Here is a 23,381-nt window from a genome sequence, read left to right as displayed (position 1 = left end):
TGCCAAGTAGCTGGGATTACAAGCATGCACCACCACACCCGGCTAATCTTTGTATTTTTAGTAGAGATGCGGTTTCAGCATGTTGGCCAGGCTGATCTTGAACCCCCAACCTCAGGTGATCCATCCACCTCAGCCTCCCAAAGTGCTGGGAATACAGGCATGAGCCACTGCGCCCAGCCAGATGGTCACTTTAGATAGGTGGGGACAGAGAGCTAGTGATTATTGAGTCATGCAGACAAAGGGAACACTGGGTGAAGGGCTCTGCAGACCATGAGGCACTGTCCACTTGCAAGACAGCTCTGGGGAGGGCCATACAGTGAGAGGAACTCAGACTTGGGGTCTGAAGGGAAAACTGTGGGTATCCCTGAGTGGCTGTCACTGCACTCAAGGTGGCCCTTGCATTGTTGGCTGGAGCAGGGAAAGGGACCTCCCTCCCCTTATGCTGAGCTGACACTGGCTTCCCCCACACCATTCCACCTGCCTGTGGAACACCCGGAAAGACCCCGGCCCTTTGGGCTCGCCCTGTCCGTGTTTACAAACATTGGCCTACCAATTCCTGCTTTTTCTAGGACAAATGCCCCGATTTGTTCCGGGGCCCCTTGACATTCCCGACCATCTACCACTCTGGATGCTTGCTTGTTGCCAAAACCCTGTTTAGAGTTTGAGTACCCAGGTTCAAAAATCCTCCTCCCGTCGTGTCTGACCAAGGCATTGGTGTAAGGCGCGCTCCTCTCCCTGCTCTGGTGTGAAAACTTCTGTTGCTCAGCCCGGAGCTGAATTTGCTTTCCCAGCAACCCTGTCTCACCATAACTTATTTTTCAGCTTCCAGTCAACCAAACTCTTTCCTGCACCCAGGGGACAGCTCCCATTTACTAATTTGATGCTCACACAGGTGACGTTTTTTAGGGAGGCCCTACATCATCTGGGCCCGACGCTAGCACCTCCCCGCTTAGGTACTTGAGCCCCCTGGAGGAGGCTGTGAACAGTCATGGCAGGGAAAGGAGACGCAAGACAAAAGGACATTATTACGGTGCTTTTCCGTTTTTCTTTTTGCACAAAAACAGTCCATTTATTCAAGTGTTCTCCAGCACAAGTACATTAGAAAGGAGCTTTATTATATTCTTCTGGGCACAAAAAAAAATGTGATGAAGGCGGAACTGACAGACTTTCTACATCTGTTGTACGCATTGACCTCTTTAATTATTTCATAAACAGCTATGTCACGAGCATCACTTACACAGAGATACAACAGGACACCAGGCGGGTGGGGCAGGGACCCCTTGGGCCCCCACTCGCCCTTCCCTGAATGTCCTAGAACCAGACTGTGAAATGTACATTATTATTGTCAATAAATAGAGAAGCAACCCTAAAAAAAAAAAAAAAAATACAGTGGTGAAAGGATGTTGGAACCAGGAAAAAAAAAAAAATAAAGGAAAAAAGAGGAACTTAAGAGAAAGGAAAGAGGGCTGGGGAGGGAAGAGTCTGGGAAGTCCTGCATTTAGCTGCGTGGAATGTGGAGTAAAAGTGCTCTGCCACCGGGGTCAAAGCGAAATCGTCTGTAACAGTAAAAGTTATTACCAAATCAGCTACGGAGTTTATTCTTCAGTATGAATACATGATTTCCCACAAATAAGTAAGCACCCGCTACTTCAATGCCTCAGCTAAAACACATGAAATCGCTCATTTAGTTTTCAAGTACAAAGTTAAAATGCCTTTTTAATAATAATATATCAGAGTAAAATAATAGTCTCTTTTAAACTCCACTACAAGAAAACAAAACAAACAGTCATTGTCCAGACAGCAGACTTAATTTAACAATATATATTTTTAATAAAATGTTTTAGCACCTTGTTGAGTCACCTCCTCCCTCTGCGTATTCTAAGGAATTTCAGCATTTTTGTTGTCTGTTGAATTCTAGGGCTGTGCAACCAAATCGGTCTGTGAAGTGAAATGGGACTAGGGGACGCTTTAGACCGCTGCTCATGTTCTCAGGCACAGGGTTGGAGGCCGCTAGGCTGGGGCTGAGGGAGCCGCCCTCCTCACCCCCCAGTGGAGCTGAGCCAGGGAGCTTTCCAGTTACGGGAGTTTTGGGAGTCCCAGGCCCTCTGGTGGGGGAAGTGAGTAAGTCACCACCAGCAAAGGGATCTTGTGTCCTTGTCCTCCCTGCTCCTTGCTTGTTTCTCCCTCCCCCCAAAACTCTGCTGCCTCGGGTCAGAGACAGGTCACCCACCAAAGGCCCACCTTAGCTGGGTCTCGGAAACACAGAGGCAAGGTTCCCCAACTCGATCCTCAAAGACCCTGGCCTGCCTTTACCAAAACGTAAAGATTCCAGAGCTCACACTACAACAGCAGAGTCCATCCTCTCACCCCTTCCCTCTCCTCCCGGTCCTCCTGACCCCAGCACAGGGCCTGGTAAGGAGGTGGCTGACACTTTCCTTAATCCTGGCTCAGCAGGGCATGGCCAGAAGGGCCATCCCAGCTCCAGACCATTCCTCCGCTACACCTTTTCCACCCCCGGGATTGGGAGCGGGGAGGTTTCTGCTGCTCCCTGGCAAACAGGCAGGACTCCCAGAGGACAACTCCAGGGTCGCTCTCTAGTCTCCAGCACTGGGAGCAGGCAGCTTGGAGAATACGCAATGACAAACTCAAGATTACTCACCTCCCAGGACCAAAACAGGGGCCTGGCTAGAAACTCGGTTCCCACCAGAATCTTGGCTCTGCTGTGCTCCCGACCAAAGGAAGCAAGCAGCCCTCTTCAGGGCACAGTGCCAGGCAGCACCCCCTCCCTGCCCTGGCCCTAACCCACAGCTTGAGGGGGATCCTAAAAGCAACAGCTCTGAAAGACATTTGGGGCCACTGCAACTCTGCACCAAGCAGAGTAGCAACAGGAATTCAAAACTGCCTCCCAAATGTACTCTATTTATATAAGCAAAACTATGAAATGAATGACTGCAGTTTTCCTATAAGAACATCTCCCAGATGGCTCTGCTGAAATATTCCTTCTACTGCTGGAGAAGGTGGGTGTTCCCATCTAGGCTTCCCCAGAGTCGCCATGGCCTGGTGGCCAATTATCGGGAAGCAAGGGGAGCTGGGCCCTGTGAGACCCCTTTGGTGTCAGCCTTCCTTCCTGCTGGGGTGCCTGTCCCAATCCACACTCCTGCAACGCGCCAAAAATCACACAGGCATCTCTACCAGTCAATCACACCCAGGCCTGTTTCAAAAGCTAACAGGTCCCGGATGCTCTCTTGGAAAGTTTGCTTTCCAATAGGATGTTCAATAGCAAGAAGTCTCTGGGGCCTAGAGAGAAAAGGACAGCAACACATTCATGTCATCATCTGTGGACTGCAGACCCCTGCTAGTGCCCGCCTGCGGCCCCCCAGTCTGCCGGTGCACCAGCCTGTCGCTCCCGTGGGGCAGGGGGTTAGTACCAGCCGCCTGCTGGAAACTAGCTTCCTGCTTAGGCAGGAGGCCAAGGACTGTGTCCCCAGCATGAGCACCTGGCTACCTCCCCCAGGCAAGAGCCACAGATCTCTTTGGCGTCATGCTCCACCTGGCACCCGCAGGGGAAGCTGTCATCCTTAGCCCCCAGAACCCTTGTTTCTAAGGGGGAAATGGGCCTACTCCTCGGAAAGAAAATTCCACAGGGAATATGCCTGGCAATTTTCCCTAGGCCTTCTAGGTTCCCCCACTCCACTGCCTCTAACCTCTGCCTTATCTACAGCCTGCTGAAGTTCAGCACCCCTTGGAAGGTGACCCAATACCTGTCCCCAGAGGCCCCAGCGTTGAGGTGGATTAAGCATATCTCAGCTTGGCCAAGTTGGCACAATCCCAAAGCCCCACACTCTCCTAAGTTCTACTGTGAGACCAAGCACACGGGCTGGGCCGGAAGAAAAGCTGGTGATTGTTAACTCTCGTCCCTGCAAGGCGGGGGGCCATGACCCCTGGGGCATCTGGTCCATTCTAGGGCCTGGTCAAGTGGCTAGATCTGGAGGAACAAGTGCTCTCAAGCTGTCAGCCATAAGGGCTCCTCTGTGCCCAGCACTCCCTCCTGGAGCAAGCCGGCTCACAGGAATCCCCCAGGCTTGCCATGCCCTCGGCTACCAAGTCTCTTCCCAAGTCCCCACACCAACCCTTTGGTTGGAGCACCAGGCCCAGTTCCGGTGGAGCTTGGGCCGCTGGGAAAGGCTAACTGTCACTAAGCAGTGGCTTGGGAGAGCCTGAGTGTTAGAAGACTCTGTCCTGACCCTGGGAGCCGGGAAGACCTTAGCATTGGCCAGCGGGGGAGGGAGCACCTTGGACTGCCTGAGGCAGCCCCTCCTCCCCCAGCCCTCCTGGAGTGGCGCTGGTGGACTCCAGGCCCGAAGGACAGAGCCCCGCGGGAGCAAGGAGGAGCTGGGTGAGCACCACAGTTAGCACAGGGACTCCACTGAGGGGGCAGAGGCTCCCTTCCTCGCTGCTCCAGCCCCCCAGCGGCCCAGTCACCACCTGTCAAGAGGTGACAGGAAGCAACTGGGCATGATCTTAAACACCAATCTGTCGAGGAGACAGTAGATTGGGGTCCAGGACCAAGCACCCCAAAAAGGGGTGAGACCGGCCACCAGCTGTGTGAATTTACTCCTGAGTAATGAGCAGGGGGTCCAAGCCTTGGTTTGGTTTTGTCACTAATTACTAATTTGGTTTATTCAATAGGTGAGGTTCACTGTCCCATTTTTTTTTCCCCAGTGGAAGCCCCCTGGCCAAGACAGACCTGGATGTCAATTTGATTTCAGTTGGGGAGAATAGGTAGGGGGAGTTGAGGGCTGACTTGACTGGTGCCTAGAGTTGCAGGTCAGTATCACAGGTTGCTAACAGAAGAATCTTTTGACATCACCAGGGGCAAAAGAGATAGAACACTACCTGCTAGAGGAGAGCACCTGCTAAAAGAAACCTCCTCCTTTTCCTGCCTCAGCACCTAGCAACTTCTGGGATTGACAGTCTACCTGCAATCAGGGCAACAGAGGTAAATAGCTGCACGGGCTGACTCCACAAAGTCCTGAACCCTGGGAGAAGAGTGCTGGGAGCCCCCTGGCGTGTGTGTGTGTGAGTGCATTCATTATGCATCAGTACAGAAATATGCTCCTGTGTATGCGTGTGAGATTGACTGATTGGTGTGGGGTTTAGGTCTGCAGTGGGGACCGAGGCTCAGCACACTAAGCCTGCTTCCCCCACTCCCCACCCCATAATATTTCTTAAACATGACCCTATCTATGTATTTATAGAGCGCCTATCACTGTAGGCCCCATCTTTCTAGGGACGTGGACTTGGGGCCATGTGCTTGCCGACACACCTCCCAGCTCTACCAGTCCCAGGAGGTGCCATCCCCCCTCCCATTATAAAATATATATCTCTATATGCCACATATCTACACCCCATCTACCCAGGCAAGCACCTGCCCGTCGGGCCCTCACCCTGGAGCCAACAATGCCATCCCTTCCTACTACTGACGCCAGGCCGCCTGCCTTGTAGGAAGTGGAACAAAGTGTTGAGCACTTGGGGCTCCAGGTGCTGCTGACTCGAGGTAAGAGCACAGCTATCATCAGACCAAGTACTAGAAAAGAAATACACACCACTCCAATCACACACACAAGGAGAGAGACGGCCGGTCCTCCCTCCAGCCCTGACACACCCGACTCAAGAGGAGGGGAAGTAGAAGAGAAGAGTGACAAGCCCAGAAGGCAGACCTTGGGGACTCCCTGGCCGCCCAGCTGTCACCATGCCCAGTGGCCCACCTGGCCCGAGGGGTGGGAGCCAGGGCACCAGAGCCACCGCTAACTCAGAAGCACCCTGCTCCCGCACCTTGGTTTGAAACCTAAAGGGAAGGGTGTTGGGTTTTTGTTTTCTTAAAGAAAATCTTAAAACAAACATAATTATAACCAGAACCATAAGAATAATTATAATAAAAGGTGTCATCAGCCTCCCAGTATAAAACTGCAGCCTTTGGAGATGACCAAAAACATCACATTCCAGGGGCCGGGAGCCGCCTTGTGCACAGAGGGGTGGATGGTGGGGGCCTCATAAAAGAACACACAAAAGGCGACTTAGACAGGAAAGCACCAGTACGTTTTGTATGTTTTTTTATTTGCTCCAGGTGGGGTTTTGACTGTCACTTTCCCACACTCTGGATTAGTTCTGATCCCACCACAAGGAGCCCTCGAATTGGCTAAAGTGAGAAACTGGGCCTGAAGACTCCGTACCCTCTGCCATCTTGCCGAGGGAGTCTCCTTTTAGAAAACAATCAAAGGGTTATTGCATGAGTCTGGATGAATCCCACTCTCAGCTGTCCATGGGCCCGACAACCTCATCTAGCCCCCTTTTTGGCAGGGAGAACCTGGCTCCCAAGTTCTCCTCCTTCACTTCATTACAAACCAAGGGGAAGAGCCCACCGTGAGAACGCGCCATCTGCAAGCTGTCTCCCTTTCTCCATCCTTGGTGAAACCCTTTGCGCAGAAGGCAACGTGGAAGCTGATGTTTTTACTCATCTCGCTGTTTGAAAGCACCATTATGAAGTCGGGTTGTACAGTAGTTAACAGTACCTTTTATATATATATCTCATATCTATCATATATATATAAACTGTAAACAAGAGGTAACAGCGGCTTCTAGAAACTGATTTTCTTCAAGGTTTCCTGTGTGGTAGGCACCTGAAATACTGTAGAAAAATGTCTTGTGTGGTGTTCTCGTCTCCCTGCTGCTAACTGGGTTCTGTTTTGCGTGACCAGGAATGGTGCTGGCACGACAGCTCAGTGGCTGGGAGGGAATGCTGCCGCCTGAGTGTCTCTCTCTTTCCGTCCCCTGCTTGTGCTCCTATCTGATCAGGCTAGAGACAACAAAAAAAAGATATATAGTAAAAAAAAAAACCCAAAAAAAAAAAAAAAACAAAAAAACAACCCAATATATAGATTTCTATAGAATTTCCTTTTTTCCTCTCTCCCACCTTTCCTCTGCAAGGTATTGTTACTATTTTTTGTTACTGATTTTTGCTGCAATAACCTTCTTGTTTCAGTCACAGCAAGAAACAAAACCCAAACAAACAGAAAACCCCTCTGAAAAGAGTAGAAAATAAAAGGTCTGACCAAAAAAAAAGGGAAGGGGGAGGAAGGGGAGGGAGCTTGGTTTTGTTTTTAAATAGGACTGAAGAATAACATTGAAAAATCAGGAGATGATGTCCAACCCTTTTCGCAAGGCAAAGCCCTCCGGTATTTCCGCCTCTGTGGTTTTTGTTTTAAATTCCTTTTTCTCTTCTGGGTGCTGATACTTCTCTCCATCCTCACGTTCTTGGTGTTTTATTATGTTTTGTATTTTTTGTTTGTTTGTTTAACTTTGTGTCGCTACCTCAGTTTGCCCCCATGTCCCTTACACACACGCAAAATACTCCTTCAGCGGAGCGAAGAGGTGGCGGATGACTGGCACGCTCCATGACCGGCCCAGCAGTCTCTGCCTCGCCAAGCGGCTCATGTTGGAGACGTCAGTATAGTGGACTGGGAAACCAAATACCCTGGGGGAGAAAAGGCAGAGAGGGCAGGGTGAGTGCTGGCCAGACCAGGCTGCCCGGAAGCCGTCTAACCACACAGCAGGACCCGGAGGACCAGCAGCCACCCGAAGTGCAGGGACAGGGGCACTCACACCCACCAACTCCTCTGACGCCTGCTTAGTTCTGCCGAATCTTCTGTCCTTTATAAACAACCCGGCACTCAGATCACCAACCATGTGCCAGGCACTGTGCTGGTTTCTGTGACCTTAAAGGTAGTAAGGTCATCACTGCCTAGAGTTTCATAACCCAGCAGAAATAAGAGTAATTTTGAACAATCCCTCAGAAATACCTCCAGGACACACTCTCTAGTTCTCCTCTCCTGCAGGGTTAGCTCGGCAACGTACACCTGGAGTCTGCATGTAACGAACACATAGCCCTAGCATCCTCCCCACCAAGAGCAGGGAAGGCGAAAAAGGAGCCGAACTCCTGCCTGACTTCAGAAGCTGAAGGATTTCCTGTTTGCTCTGGTTGTTTGTGTAAATGGTCTCTCTGTCTGGCTAAATCCTAGTTACACTCAGAGAACAAGAAGGTCATCCAGCCCCGAAAGTCCCGTTTGCATCAAATCAGGGTGTTGAGGCTGCGAGGTCTGCCTGGCCCTATGCTGGCTTGGTTTACAAAAGACCTATAAAATTGGCACCACAAGTTAAGGTCCTGTCACTGCAGTGGTTCCCTGGGGGATCAGCAGGGTCTCTGGGAGACAAGGCAGCAGGGGATTTCCTAGACTCCTTTTTTTTTTTTTTTCCTTTGAGATGGAATCTCTCTGTTGCCCAGGCTGGAGCACAGTGGCACAATCTCGGCTCACTGCAACCTCCACCTCCCAGGTTCAAGTGATTCTCCTGTCTCAGCCTCCTGAGTAGCTGGGACTACAGGCACCCGCCACCACACCCAGCTAATTTTTGTATTTTTAGTAGAGACGGGGTTTCGCCACGTTGGCCAGGCTGGTCTCGAACTCCTGACCTCAGGTGATCCACCCGCCTTGGCCTCCCAAAGTGCTGGGATTATAGGCATGAGCCACTGCTCCTGGCCCCTAGACTCCTCTTACTAGGGACCAGCCTTAAAATACACAGGAGCCTGGCGTGTCAGGAGTCCACCCCAGGAGTCTGCCATGTTGGGAAATGCTTGATAAAACCCACTGTTCCCAGGACGTTTGTGGAAAACAAGTCAGGTGGGAAAGGCAGAGGACCCCCCAGCAAGCACAGCAATCAGAACAGCCACACCGCAGCCGGATGCCAGCACAACCCGGGTACCTTTCCATTTCAGTGCACCATAAGATGTCCTCTTTCTCATTCATGAAGACAGGAAAATGCTGGTCTTTGCCCTGCTTTATGGAGTTTGACCTCGTAGTAATGGTCCTCACTTTGCTGAACTAGATGAAGAGGAGAAAAGAGGAATAAGCATGAATTCATTCACCAGCCAACACTGGTCATGCGTCTACCAAATATGCCAGGTACTCGCCAAACCCTGACAGGGCCTGGTCCACCCAGGGGGCTGGGTATGGCTCTGAGTGAGCAGAGTTCGCAGGGCAGGAGCCTCCACAGACCCCACAGCCTCACTTTTCTTCCTACTTGGAGGTCACCTGGCCAATCTTAGATCCATCTAGCCACAGACTTTTTTTTTTTTTTTTTTGAGACGGAGTCTCGCTCTGTCACCCAGGCTGGACTGCAGTGGTGCGATCTCAGCTCACTGTAACCTCCACCTCCCGGGTTCAAGCAATTCTCATGCCTCAGACTCCTGAGAAGCTGGGACTACAGGCGCCTGCCACCATGCCTGGCTAATTTTTATATTTTTAGACAGGGTTTCACCGTGTCGGCCAGGCTGGTCTCAAACTCCTGACCTCAGGTGATCCGCCTGCCTCGGCCTCCCAAAGTATTGGGATTACAGGCGTGAGCCACCGCACCCGGCCTAGCCACAGACTTTAGAAGTAGAAGCTGTAGCCACTATACTTTCCAAGTCTTCCAAAGAATTAGTTCTTTCAGAGATGGAGTAACTTGTAGGCTAAAGGATGCCAAGTTACTGAGGGGCTCAAAGATGCCCTCGGAGCTGCCAGTGGTTCTGAATGCTGGAACCTGCTGACACAGAACCCAGTGCCCCAGGTAGTCACTCCGGGAGATTCCAGCTCCAGAGAGAAATGGAGCTTCCACATCACAGGAGGCTGCTTTGCTTTGAGGGCTTTTGTAATAGGTTTTGGCCAAAAAATTTAAAAATGAAAAAAAAGCCACAGCACAACCAGGTCTTGGTAAAGACTCCTCAGTGTCTACCAGGGGTGATGGGCGACACTCACCAGGGAGGAAGGGCTGAAGGCCAGCAGCCCTGGGCCCTCCTCTGGCTGCCCTGCTGCATGACCCTGCACCGTCTCCTAAATTGCATTCTCCACACTAGCTGGAGAAGCAGGCGGGACAAGGCCCTGGCCACCGCTCCACCTCATCCTGCCCTTCCTTCTCCCTGCCCCCCAGCAGAGGTTCTAGACGCTGGAGCTGACCTTGGCTATCCTGCCATGCTCCAGACACTCCTGCAGCTCCAGCTTATCATTCACAGTGGATGCCAACGGCCTAGGAGGCAGAAGAGAGACTGTAACAACAGAAACCTGGATAACAGCGGGAAGGGCCCCAGCTGCACGACTCCCCTCCCTCCCCCAGCAGCCACTTGTTCACAGGGTAAGAGCCCCCTTCCCCAAATCACGCACACGTCATAACTCTCTTCAAACTCCCCGCAAACACACGAACACACACTGCAGCCATGCAAAGACACAAATCCACCAAGCGTTAATCCTTAAAGGTAAATTCAAAAGTGGTCTCAAATTGTGAACAGGCAGATAACACCTAGCAGAAAAAGAAAAAAAAGCACAGCTATCTTTACATCAGTTAGTCTAAAATACACTGAGCTTTAAGCGTCCCACTGCAAAGCAAGCTTTGGGGGTGACAATGTTCTGTATCTTGATTTGTGGTGATTGTTACATGGGTGTGTCCACTGGATGAAATTAATCAAACCGCAAGCCTTAAATGTACTGTTTTAAAAGACTAAATTCTGGGCCAGGCGCAGTGGCTCATGCCTGCAATCCCAGCCCTTTGGAAGGCTGAGGCAGGCGGGTCACCTGAGGTCAGGAGTTTGAGTCCATCCTGATCAACATGGTGAAACCCGGTCTCTACTAATATAAAAATTAGCCAGATGTGGTGGCAGGTGCCTGTAATCCCAGCTACTCGGGAGGCTGAGGCAGGAGAATCGCTTGAACCTGGGAGGCGGAGGCTGCAGTGAGCCAGGATGGCACCACTGCACTCCAGCCTGGGCGACAGAGCAAGACTCTGTCTCCAAAAAAAAAAAAAAAAAAAAAAACAGACTTAAATTCTGCAGTTCCCTGAAGACCAAAATTCTGTGACATTAAATATGTCACTTCTCAGGGTGCAGGCCACATAACTGACTGGCTGTCCCCTTCAATGCTGACCTTTTCTGACATGTAAGGATATTTAAAGAAGGCTTCCCTGAGCACTGGCTCCAGGATCTCAGTGTGGGAACCACGGGGCCTGCAGTCAAATCAGGTGCTCGACAGATGTCCCCGACTCTTTATGCGTGCACTGCCCACTCGGCCCTGAATGCAGGACCTCTGCTCCTCCTAGAAGCTCAGAGTTTAGTATTTTAGAGTAGAAAGAAGCAGGCGAGAAATCCCACAGGACCAAGGTCTGTCGAGAGACACTGAGTGGTTCCATGAAAATACTGCACCTCATTAGCCCATCCATTTCCCAATATACACATGTATCTTGGGAACTCTCGGGGGACAGTTTCAGGCCAGCTGCCCCAATGCCCCATCTCCTTCCCCTCAACAAGCCCTCGATAGCAACTCTACCAAACATGTATGAGATGGGGAAGGTCCTACAACCTCATGGGAATAGCAAGGAGGGAGACTATTTGACCGAGGCCAGGTGAAATGATGTCTCCTAGTTATACCAAGTACACCAAGCAGCCCACCATGGAGGTTTAACACCCATGACTCAGAACACTCTGGAAAACGCTTCCCTCCACAATGGACAGGGACTGAGCGGCTCTCAGCATGCTTTTGAATTGCCAACTCTGGACAATTTATTTCGCCTAAAAAGCCTTTTTATAATGCCAGTTTTATACCTGATGAAATGAATTTTCTTCATTCCTAGATATTAAAATCTTTATCTGTGTAACCTAACTGAAGAAAATCTCTCCAAAAAAGGACCTGAAGCCAACAAAGTGTGTGATTAGTAAAATTAAGTTAAGCAGAACCCTGAACTTGCATGCAGCCGCTGCAAGATTCCCTCTCCTGGAACAGGCTGTGGCCACAACTCCCCTTCCCAGCCCCAAAGCCATGCCCCATGGCTTTGCCTCAGGAGAATCTAAGAACCAGAGGGCTTGGGACACATCACCAATGTCAGAAAACCAACTACCTAACTCAGCAGCACAGGACTCTTCTTTGGTATAAAGAGAGTACTTTCAAAGGTCCTGCTTTAAGACCACTAGTTGCTGGTTTCAGAGGAGTATTTTCTATACCCTGACTCCTCTTCCTCCTCAAGGAAAAGGAAATAAGGAACATGGCAGAGCAGCTAGTCATTCAGCAGAGGCCGGCCAGAGAGGGCCCGGCTCAGGGGCTTCCCCACCATGGGCCATCCCACCTGCAGTCCCAGCCCACAGCCCCCCAGGCCCGGGAGCTTTCACCAACCTGTTCATACCGGGAAGGTTACCCCAGAAGTAGCGGGCCCTGTGTGCAGCTGACACTTCTTTGGCATCAATCATCACAGGGTTGGACTACAAAACAGGAGACGGTTTGAAGATGAGCCAAGGAGGAGCATGAAACAGCGCCGGCATGCTGCTGGGGTCGAGCCTTAAAGCCTCAAAGCCTCTTACTTCTCTCTCAGGAGCCACACACTGGGCTAGCCTGCAGCCTCCAGGAGAAGCTGGAATTACACCTAGCCACATTCCACAAGCTGTCACTGGAACGTTCTAGATCAGCATTGTCCAAATGAACTTCTGCGATGGTGGGTTGTCCTCTACACTGTTCAATTCAGTGGCCACTAGCCCACTAGTACAGGTGGCTATTTTGTACCTAAAATGAGGCCAATGTGATTGAGGAGCTGAATGGTTAATGTTAACGTAAACAGCCGCATGTGGCTGGTGGCTACCATATTGCACAGTGCTGCTCTAGACTACCCAGAGGCTGGGAGAGCCCAGGCTCCAGCGAGTATGGGTGTGTTTACCATGAGCCCTGATTAGAACTCAAACAGACGCCTGCTCACACTTACAGTCAGAACACCAGCTCACAGTGTGACCCACCCCAAGACTCAGGAGCACGGGTGGGCTCGAGCTCCCAGAAGGGCCACTCCAAGCACGCCTCTGGCAGCAGAAGCCCTCTGCACGCGGCTCAGACTTGGTTGGCTCAGGGTTAAACGGGGACTCACATGATAAGGAATGAAAACTGAGCTAAGTCTTGTTTTCTTCTCAGGTGCCTGTCATGGTACCAGGGAGTGAGGATAGGCCCTTCTTGCTCAGGGAAAACTGATTTTGTCCTCTCAAAGATCCCGGTGTGTAACAAACACCACACAGAATACCCAACCCCAGGAGTCTGGCACCCCACCCGATTGAGTGACAGGTCCTTCAACCCCGGAGGTCCACACCCACAATGCCACCTCTTAGAGTGAGACCACTGGTTCTTTCCGAGGTAGGCCTCTAACCCTGCTTCCTCCCTTTCTATCCAGGAAGCCTGGGGCTTCCCAAACAGGCCCCTTGCAAAGCAGAAGTCACCAGTCCCCAGCTCCACAATGCAGATGAGACAGGATGAAGCAGCAGTCCAAGGTAGAAGCCATTAGTGAGCTGGCCAAACCAAGGTTGCTGGCTATACCTCGAGAAATCGCGAGATGTCCCTCTTGTCACTAACGCCCATGGCCACCACATTCTCAAAGAGCCAGAAGAAGGGGCGATCATCTCCCTCCTTGGGCCGCGCATCATGCAGGAGGCGGTAGAACTCAAAGAAGAGCCGGCCAGTGCCCTCTGAGAGGTCGGAAGAGAAAGCCATCAGCTGGGGCTGTCTGCATAGGACAGTGGTGTGGCTCGGGCACGGGGAGGGCACGGGAAGACAGGGTCATCGGGAATAGCTGTCCCAGGGCAGAAATATCCAAGGAGGAAGCCTACGTGCGGAAGCACCAGCTGAGAAGGTGGAGGGGACAGGATGGTACCTACCGTAGAGGCCCTTGCGAGCAGGGTTGACGATGGAGAGGTCATTGCAGGGACTGCCCCCAATCACCAGATCGAATGGGCCCCACTCCTGGATCTGGGAGGATAAAGGCAACGTGATGGGCCTGCTGTCCAGGGACAGAGGCAGACAGGAAGAAAGAGAAATTATCTGTGAACTTGGCAAAGAAGTCCTTTGACACGAAAGAGAGGAGACCCAGCTGCTCTGCAGGCTCACGACCCTAGCTGCAACCATGGACAAGTCCTAAACAAGAACGGGACCAAGTTGGATCATTTCTCAGGCCAATGGGGAAACTAGTATCACCCAGGCAGGCAACACAGCCGCCCACTGGGAAGGTGACCCAAGTGGACAGCTGAGTCTGAAGGTACCTGGCATGCTGAGTGTCTTAGGCAGGGTGTCTGGGCCATGTGAATGTCCTCTAGTTGCCCTTCAGGACTCCAGAGGGCCTGTAGTCATGCTTAAGGGAAGACCCTGCCTGAGCCTCCCAGATATGGAAGCTGATAAAGCTATTTGCCAAAAGTATTGGGAGGACAGGAACCTCTCTCTAATCCAAAGAGCTCTACTAGAAACTGTCCAGAAACCAGCCCAGGGAGTAGCCAGAGCTCAAGTAGGCACTATGTTGCCCAAGCTAGTCTTAAACCCCTGGCCTCAAGGGATTCTCCTACCTTGGCCTCCCAAAGTGCTGGCATTATAGGCATGAGCCACCATGCCTAGCCCAAATTCCCATTTCAATTTGCCCTTTACCCTCTCAAGACAGAGGACAAATGGAAGATAAGGAGAAAAAGAGGCTGGGGCAAAGGGTGAAGAGAAAGAGGGCAAATGAACAAAATGAAAGGAGGCAAGGGCTGCCTCCAGGTGCTGAGTGTGCAGGGAGGGGAAGACGGGCTGCGCCCCACAGCATGGACATACATGCTTCTGTGTGACGCTGCGGACGTCCCCGACGTACATGATCTTCCCCTGGTGCCGCACCATGCCCACCGTGATGGAGTCCTCACACACCTCCGAGGCAATGTAGCGGTCCACCTGAATGCCCAAGTCCTTCAGCACCAGGAGCCCTGCACCAGCCAGCAGACAGCACCGTTACTTGGAGCCATCTCCCTGGCACCCTGGTCTTGGCAGGTGAGCCTGCTGGCCAACAGGACCCATGGGGTCAGCTGTAGGCCCAAGTCCTATCTTTTCCCTGAAGATGCCTTAAATCCTTTCTGGATCCAACTGGAGTATCCATAGTAAGGACATCGAGGCTCTGTCTCATGCCTCGTTTGGCCTATCTGGAAGGCAGTCAAAGCTGCAGAAAACTGACCGGAGAGTACATGGTTCCAGGATCCAGGAAGAATCGCAGCTGACTTTTTGGGGGCCTTTTCTTTGTTGTTGTCCGTCTACAACTTGGTCCTTCCATACCCTCTTATCACCTCCTGCTACAATTCTACCCCACCCTTTGACTCAACCTGAATGTTCCCTGCTCCACAAAGGTTTCATAAATGCCCTGCCCCACCCAGTAGCCCCCTGGAATCACCGCCCCCTCCGCTGTGAGTCCCCAGCTCTGTGCATCCCTTGCCTCCCCATCAGAGCAGTTTCCATTCCTCACTCAGCCCTCTCGTGGATTGCAAAGGCTCTTCCAGACAGAGGAGGCCTCCTTCATTGTGCTTCCCCCAGGCTAACCACACAGATTTCCTTACCACGATCCCTCCCCCTCCAGAAATGCTAGCCGAACTGAGGCAAGGAAACAATCAGAGCAGATCCCAAGAGGGTCTCGGGAGAAACAGGGTACGGCACTGTTTCTGCTGCTCCCAACATGTCCCCCAGCCAAGGAGCTTTTACAGCCTCCTGGGGTGTGACATGATTTAAGAAGGCCTCAAGGTTCCAGTCTGGGATAGAAAAAGCTGTAAATGAACTTCTCTAGGTTTACAGAAGAGCAGCATGGAGCTGAGAACAGAAGACAAACATCTGGCTGGGGAAGCCATCCCCTCCGCCTCACCCTCTAACCAGGGTCCCTGGGTTGAGACTGCCTATCTCCCTCTGGCCAAAGACATGAATTCTAAGAAGAGCTATTCCTTTCTTAAAAGCCGGGAAGCCCTTGGCTGGGGGGCGCAGGGCAGAGGGGTGGATGTGTCTTCACAATCTCCTAGGATGCTTTCTGCAGTGTCCAGAGTCACATGAAGCAAACAATGCCTGCAGGGTGACCCAGCATCTCCTAAAGGTTTTCCTAAGGAGGGAATGGTTCAAGTATATATTCTATCAGGATGCTTGTCACAGCACTACTTATAATAATAATAAAAAAAATAGCAAATGACCTAATAGGGGTTCGTTAAATAAATTACGGCACTTTGACTCAATGGAACCTTACACAACACTTACAAATAAAGAATGTAGCTTTGGCCGGGTCTGATGGCTCATGCCTGTAATCCCAGCACTTTGGGAGGCCGAGGTGGGCGGATCACAAGGTCAAGAGATCGAGACCAGCCTGGCCAACACGGTGAAACACCGTCTCTACTAAAAACACAAAAATTAGCTGGGCGTGGTGGTGGGTGCCTGCAGTCCCAGCTACTCGGGAGGCTGAGGCAGGAGAACTGCTTGAACCCAGGAGGCAGAGGTTGCAGTGGGCACCAAGATGGCACCACTGCACTCCAGCCTGGGCAACAGACTGTCTCAAAAAAAAAAAAAAAAAAAATGTAGCTTTATATCGCTTGACATGAAAAAGCAATCGTAATATAATAAATGCAAGGCAAGTTACAAAACCGTGTGCATTCACTACCCACTTAATTTATCTATCTATGGATGTATGGTTATATAAACACAAACGCACAGAAAAAAATCTGAAAAGGACATATGCCAAAATATTAATAAAAGGATAATGGGTGATTTAAATAAGTCTTCTTTAGACTATCTTGTGTATAACCAAAACACAACGGAACTGTGTATGTTTCTGTCTTGCTGAGTCTGTCCTTTGAGGCTCTGTGAAATCTCTGTGAATCTGACTAATGATCACTCGGCCTCTATGGCTGAATCTTCCTCACTAAGGAAGCGCCCAGCAGGCAGGCTGCTTTACCACCTGTTTTACTTTTTTATTTTTGGTAAAATCTAAGTCCACGGACTGCATACGTTTTCACTTCACACACAAGCTTCCCCTTTGGGATAATATTTTAACAGCTATGAAGCTAACCATCATTTCGTTTTGCCAGAGTTGCCCACACACCTGGCTCCCCCATCCTGGGACAAGGCGGCCAGCACCTCTTGGGCCTGCACCCCTCACCTGTAGCGATTCCATCAAAGAGAGACAGCACCCGGATGGGCTTCCTCTTCTCAGCTGGGACAGGTGGGTAAACCTTTGGAGGGTCCTAAGCAGTGAGCACAACAGGTCAGATGCAGGCCCAGCGGTGTCCCAAGCTCCCACCCAGCGCTGGGCCTCCAGCCAGGCTCCTAGACCCACACACCCTGCGCGCAGCTCAGGCCCCACAACCAAGGCTCAGCCAAGGGAGCTCGAGACCACGCCCCAGGCCCAGCACTCACAAATTCCTGGTCGTGGTTATTAGCGAAGAACATCTGGAGCCGGGAGGGCCAGTCCTCTCGCCGCCGCAGCAGCCCGTAGGTACCCTTGTGCCCGCACATGTAGCAGTTCCAGGGGTCTTCCTTAATGGCTGCCTGGGCAGCCCCCGGCCCCACCAAGAGGTCCACACACTCCACGCAAAAGCACCTGGAAGGAGACCCAGTGAGCAGAGGGGACTCTCAGCCCCGGTCCAGGGAGGCCAAGGTGTGCTACCTGGAATGGAAAGACCGGGTCTGGAGCATGGCTAGAGGGTCGGGGGTCTGTGGGGAAGGGAGAGGAGGGGAGGCGGTGGGCGGCAGGAGCCTGGGGCCCAGCTAAGGAGACCACTGGAGGCCACAACAGCCTCACCTGCAGCAGTTGTTGTTTCCGCACATGAGCACCTCACGGCCCCCACAGCAGATGGTGCAGTAGGACTGGTAGCCGTCGTCGTCGTACTGGTACGCACACTCCAGAAAGCAGTTCTAGACAGCAGCGGGAAGGGTCAGAAACCACCAGGACGGGTCCCAGGACGGCCAGGACGAAGGGAGGCTCCACACCCGGCCTCACAGAGCCTGACTAAGCCCTGAAGACATGACCCCGCCACCACCTTAGCCAGGGTCAGGCCCCAGCTGCAGATCTGGGAAGGGGAAACCTTGTCTGCCCGTGCACCGCCGTGGACAGAACCAAAGAGCAGCCTGAGAACAAGGCCAGGGAGGGGGCTGCACCACCACCTTGGGCCTTCCTGCAGCCCTGGGTTTTTCTCCTGGGCTCCCCAGGGCACGGCAACCCTGCTACACTCTGCCTGAGCTTGTCCCCGCTGATCTGCTCCCATCCCCACATCTGGGGACTAAAATGGGGCTTGAGAGAGGTAAAGAATCTTTCAGAGGAGAAAAATGAGAGCAAGTCAAAAGCTGAAAGCCAAGGGCCAGTGTCATCAGGACTCTGCTTCCAGAGGAAGCTCTGAAGTCTACGTCGCACGCACACCAGGTGTCACCCCGTACATGCCCAGAAGCGGTGGACACAGTCAGCCAGAAGGCTGAAGGGCCGGCCTCAACGGCACCTCTCCTGGGTGGGTGTGCTCCTACCTTGCAGTTTTGGCACATTCCTCCAACGAAGAGGGGGTGTTCCAGGGTAACATTGAGGCTCCCACAGGAGATGCAGATGTCTGGAAAGCAGAGCGAGGGGATGGGGTGAGTACCACCGAAGGGCCTCTCCCTCCCCGGGCCGGAGCCCAGCACCAGACCAGCCACAAAAAAGGGGTGTGCCAGAGCGGCAGCCAGAAAAGAGTCCAGGGTGCCCCACGGAAAAGGGAGGCACTGTGACCCCAGTCTCAGAACGCCATCATCTCAGAGCACCAATGCCACCATCCACAAACAGGGATGGAGTGACAGCAGGACAGAAACCTGCTCATGAGAAGCAGCCCTGGTTCCAGGTTACTCAGGAGGGATTCCCGGGGTAATCCTCAAGTCCTGACCCCTGCCCCAATCCTCCCAGGCCAAGGGTCCTGAGCCAGATCCACCAGCACCAGGCTGAGGGCGACAGGCCCAGGATGAGAGAGGTGAGCAAAGGTGAAAGGCTGAAAGGGGACCTGCAGGTGAGTTCAGTCACACCCAAGAGGGGCTGCCCTTCTGTGGCCACTGGGGAGTCCCACACCCTGAAGACCAGCCCACGCCATTGACAGGAGAACAGAATCATGGCACCAGAAAGACAGACAGTGCACGAAGCACGGTGGAGGTGGTGTGACACGCAGGACGTGGCCCCTGGTCCCATGTCATTCAAACCTTCCTAAGTGCCTCTGCTACTCTGCCCCATGCCACACTAGGAGTGCCAGAGTTCCCAGGCAACAAACTTACCCTCAATGTTCCGGCACTTCTGCCGCACCTCGTACACCAGCCGCTCTGCAAGGGGAGGAGAGCTGGCGTCAGAGGAGGCCGCGCCTGCTCCTCGGATGCAGGCCTCCTGGTGCCACCCTCTCCAGAAGCAGGCCAACTACCTCTTGTGCGCTCATCAATAATCTCCTTGACCTTGGGCTTCTCTGCTGTGCTCTTCCGGGGCTTTTTGGCTGGTGGAGGTGGTGCGTAGGCAGCTGCCTCAGGTTCCACCCACATGTCCGTGTACACTTCTTTGTAGGGATTCTTCTCTTCTGGAGCAGGAAAGCAGGTGCCAAGGTCAGTTACAGGCTGACAGGAAACTCCAGCCCCCTCCCCCACCCTCCTTACAGTGGGGTGCGGCCTGGTCTCCAACTTGTTCCCACCTCCCAACTCTACGGTTCTAGCCAGCCAACAGAGAGCAGGTCATTCAAGTCCTGACCCCAGGGCAAGAGAGACCCCGGCCGTTCCCACTGGGCCCCTCTGTAGAGGCCTTGGCAGCCCTCCCTAAGCATGGCTTTCCCAGCCCTGGTGTGGATCTGCCTGGCGGGCAGGGGTCCCAGAAGGCTGGGTGCCCTCATTTACCTTCTGGTGGCTCTAGGCCCTTAGGGCCAGAGGGCTGGAAGCCCCCCAGGGCCCATTCAATCATGGGCTTGTTCTGCACCTCCACGGCCTTGGCAGTGTCACTCTCATCGCTGTCGTGGCACACCGGGAACAGCTTCCCCGCGCGGCTGCTGGCCACCTGGAGGGTGACACGCCAGGGTTGGGGTTGTCAGGACAGGCTGGAAGGCAGATGGGTCAGGCTCAAGGCCAGACTCTGAGTAGTGAGGGTGGCACAGGCAAGACGGGGAGGAACCGCTGAGGAGGAGGGGGATGTGCATACAAAGGGGCGAGCGAGGTGGAGAGAAAGGAGTCGCTGCCTCCTGAGCCTCCATTCTGCTCAAGCCCGACCTGCACTCCAACTTCCAGGCCTCCTAGTGCTCTAGGCTCCTCCTCCGAGCTCCCAGCAGGGATACTCACCTGCAGGACCTCGTAGATGGCTTTGCGGTACATGGGCTGCTTGTTGTACGTGGCCTGGTGGAACGCACTGCAAAACGAGCTCAGCGGCATCAGCTTCTCAACACACACCTGGGGGGACAAGCCAGGCCTTGTTTGCCGCGGCTTACACTTGCAAGCACCCACCCCGTGCCTCGCAACTGGCAGGGGCTGGGAGCCTCGAGAGTCAGTCTCAGCCCTGGAGGGGACCAGATACAGTGATAAATAATTACCCGATGCAAAGAGGAGTCCAGACCAAGAGTAGGGAAGTACCTGAGTGCAGGTGGAAAGGAATTCTAGTGAATAGGTTCCTGGAAGGCTAAAACTGGGCCAGCATCCTAGCTCTCTGAGCCAAGGGTGCAACCTAATTATCCCTACGGCTTCTTCCACCCACCACAGGCAGAGTAGGGGTGAGCAGAACCCACTTCCATCACCCCAATTCCAGACTGCCCCCAGCCAAAACCACAGGCCCTGGGATCAAGAACCTTCCCCCACCCCAGGCTACTGCCAAACCCCACAACTCACCACTGAGAATTTGCCGTCTCCGAACCACATGACCCAGCGGGTGCCTTCAGCTGCTCGGCTCCGGCCCGTCATCCACCAAGACACAATGCGGCCTGGCCACCAGGAGAAGCCCCGCAGTTTCCCCCACACCAGCTCCCCAATGCCAAAGCCCCGGCCGTCCTGGAGCCCCAAGGAGCAGAAATCATTACACAGTGGTCACGAGGCCCTGCCACCCTGATCCCCCCATGGCAACCCCAGCCCTGGGCATCTGGGGGGCAGGACAGCCAGGAGGGAGCTCCATCTGAATGAGGCAAGACAGAGCAAAATCGGGGAGACGAAGAGGCCCGGGGTCAGGTGGAGAGAGCGAGCGGCCCGTGGGAGATGGAGAGAGGAGAGCAGGACGGGAGGAGCTGGCAGTGGAAGGCCCCCGGAAAGAGCTGGCCACGGCTGGTGAAGAAGCCGCTCACCTCGTACTCTGGCTCGTCATCGCCTGCTTTGGTGGCATTCTTGTCCCCAGCATCGGACCCCACGGGCTCAGGCGTGGTAGCCACAGTGGGGGATGCGGGGTCAGTGGGCTGCTGCACAGCAGGAGGGCTGGCCTCCTCCACCTTCTGAGACTCCCCGGGCCCCTGGTTTTCTTCCACAGCATTCATTCCTGCAATGACCTTGGCTTTCTTCTCAGCCTGGGGAAACAAAAAACAAAAAGTCACCTTGACCTCTCCAGGAATTAGCAAGGCCACCTGACACTCAAGGGGACCATGTTTGTCAAAACCCGGGACAGTGACAGAAGGTCAAGGGCTGGAGAGAGCCAACCAGCTGCCTTGCCGTGAAAAATGGAAAGACTTGAAGTAGAGAGGTGAACTCAAGTCACACAATTCCAGCCTTCTTTTCTGCCTTTTAGGAAACCTTCCTCCCAGATCTAATCTTCCTCAATCTCATCAGCATATTGGTTGCCTACCCTATGATACGGAAATGTTATTTTATTTTATTTTTTTTTGGAGACAGAGTCACTCTTTCACCCAGGCTGGAGTGCAGTGGCGCAATCTCGGCTCACTGCAACCTCCGCCTCCCGGGTTCAAGCGATTCTTCTGTCTCAGCCTCCCGAGTAGCTGGGATTACAGGCATGTACCACCACACCTGGCTAATTTTTGTATTTTTAGTAGAGATGGGGTTTCGCCATATTGACCAGGCTGGTCTCTAACTCCTGACCTCAGGTGATTTGCCCGCCTCAGCCTCCCAAAGTGCTGGGATTACAGGCATGAGCCACTGTTTCTAGCCTATGTTAATGTTTTTTTTTTAATTTTATTATTATTATACTTTAAGTTTTAGGGTACATGTGCACAACGTGCAGGTTTGTTACATATGTATTCATGTGCCATGTTGGTGTGCTGCACCCATTAACTCGTCATTTAGCATTATACCGTATATCTCCTAATGCTATCCCTCCCCCTACCTATGGAAATGTTAATTCTATCCAAATATTAATCAGGCACTATTGTTTAGACACAGATATTGGTTCCACCCTCTCCTATCTTCTTAATCAAGACTAGGATCTTCAGCCAGGCATGTGCCTGTAATCCCAGTTACTGAGCAGGGAGGATCACTTGAGCCCAGGAGTTCAAGACCAGCCTGGGCAACATAGCAAGACCCTGTCACCAAAAATTTAAAAAGCAAGGGGGACCCTCTCTTCTTCTCCACAATTCCCCTGGGCAATCAATCCTTCCTATTCCTGGTTTCCAGGCCACAATCCTAGTTTTGTGATGTCTGCTGACGAAGAAATCACTGCTCTGGGTTTAAAGAGCCCATCTCCCCCCAGCACATGCTCAAACACCATAGGAAGCTCCCCAAGAGCCTGTCTGTTCCCATGCTCAGACACCATGCTGGAGTTCTTATGGATCACACCCAGTGTGTATTGTTACCAGATTCGACCCCTTCTATGTGCACCCTTCAGATCCATAAATACATGTATTCATTCAGTTATTTACTGAGCAGGCACTATAGACCAGGCGTGCTCTCTGCCATCCCACCAACAAATTAATAAGCCAAACCCCAGTTATTCTCCCATTGCACAGCCTCCATCCTTTCACCGTATCACACTCGTCTTTCAGGCTACGATCCACGCGCCCATTCCTTCTCACAACCCGCTCCAGGATCCCTACAAAGGAGAATGAAATCCTTGATACTTAGCTCTGAGAACCATTAGCCTTTTACTGAATCTAGGAAACACGGCCCTCTGACTTCAAGGCTTTGCACCCATTTCCACCATACCAGATTTAGAGGGGAGAAAACCCCATTTTCTACATGCCTTTCAAAAGAGCTCCCCCATGGGCCTAGAGCTGCGAATGCAAACCCATCCTCAAGGGTAAAGAGGATGAGCAAGCAACCTGGAGTTTGAAGAAGAGCTCTAATCTGAAGTTGCAGCCTCTACATTCCTGTCGGAGCCTCACAACCAGCAGCTGACTTTGGAGCAGTCCTTTCTAGAAGGAGTTGCTCCAACATAAAAAGGCACCTGAACGGAAGGATTTCTGGAAAGCTTTTCTGACCTGTTTAAAAATCTGGTGTATATATGGACCAATGATTCCCAGGACTCTCCCAAAGCCTGTCAATGGACCCCCCCCAGATCCAAGGGTCCCAGGTTAAGAACCTTTGTTTGAAGCTCAGTGGTCCAATGTATTG

The 23,381-nt window shown here is 52.6% G+C and overlaps 1 protein-coding gene across 11 annotated transcripts in view; it reads right to left on the bottom strand.

Annotated features, from left to right (window-relative positions):
* Window positions 1-1,025: 1,025 nt before the first annotated feature.
* The window catches only part of DNMT3A (DNA methyltransferase 3 alpha), a 115,239-nt gene continuing 92,883 nt past the window's right edge, over window positions 1,026-23,381 (bottom strand). For 7 of the 11 annotated variants that reach the window (XM_055377581.2, XM_031007921.3, XM_031007920.3 and 4 more), the window contains 17 exons: window positions 21,173-21,388; window positions 20,727-20,885; window positions 20,187-20,294; window positions 19,752-19,908; window positions 19,292-19,441; window positions 19,152-19,196; window positions 18,384-18,463; window positions 17,668-17,780; window positions 17,283-17,466; window positions 17,026-17,110; window positions 14,685-14,830; window positions 13,763-13,853; window positions 13,425-13,573; window positions 12,249-12,334; window positions 10,050-10,119; window positions 8,818-8,936; window positions 1,026-7,534 (listed from right to left, as the gene is read on the bottom strand). In XM_055377581.2, coding sequence (XP_055233556.1) covers window positions 7,393-7,534; window positions 8,818-8,936; window positions 10,050-10,119; window positions 12,249-12,334; window positions 13,425-13,573; window positions 13,763-13,853; window positions 14,685-14,830; window positions 17,026-17,110; window positions 17,283-17,466; window positions 17,668-17,780; window positions 18,384-18,463; window positions 19,152-19,196; window positions 19,292-19,441; window positions 19,752-19,908; window positions 20,187-20,294; window positions 20,727-20,885; window positions 21,173-21,388 — 2,100 coding nt within the window. In that variant the 3' untranslated portion in view covers window positions 1,026-7,392. Of the gene's footprint in view, window positions 7,535-8,817; window positions 8,937-10,049; window positions 10,120-12,247; window positions 12,335-12,433; window positions 12,633-13,424; window positions 13,574-13,762; window positions 13,854-14,684; window positions 14,831-17,025; window positions 17,111-17,282; window positions 17,467-17,667; window positions 17,781-18,383; window positions 18,464-19,151; window positions 19,197-19,291; window positions 19,442-19,751; window positions 19,909-20,186; window positions 20,295-20,726; window positions 20,886-21,172; window positions 21,389-22,753; window positions 22,861-23,381 lie in introns of those variants that run through there. The other 4 variants (XM_031007922.3, XM_055377585.2, XM_055377583.2 and 1 more) reach the window with 4 other exon arrangements.

This window comes from Gorilla gorilla, chromosome 12, assembly GCF_029281585.2.
Source record: "Gorilla gorilla gorilla isolate KB3781 chromosome 12, NHGRI_mGorGor1-v2.1_pri, whole genome shotgun sequence".
NCBI classification, from domain to species: Eukaryota; Metazoa; Chordata; class Mammalia; order Primates; family Hominidae; genus Gorilla; species Gorilla gorilla.
Note: the sequence above shows the minus strand (reverse complement) of the source record. Positions and strands in the feature narration are given on the sequence as shown.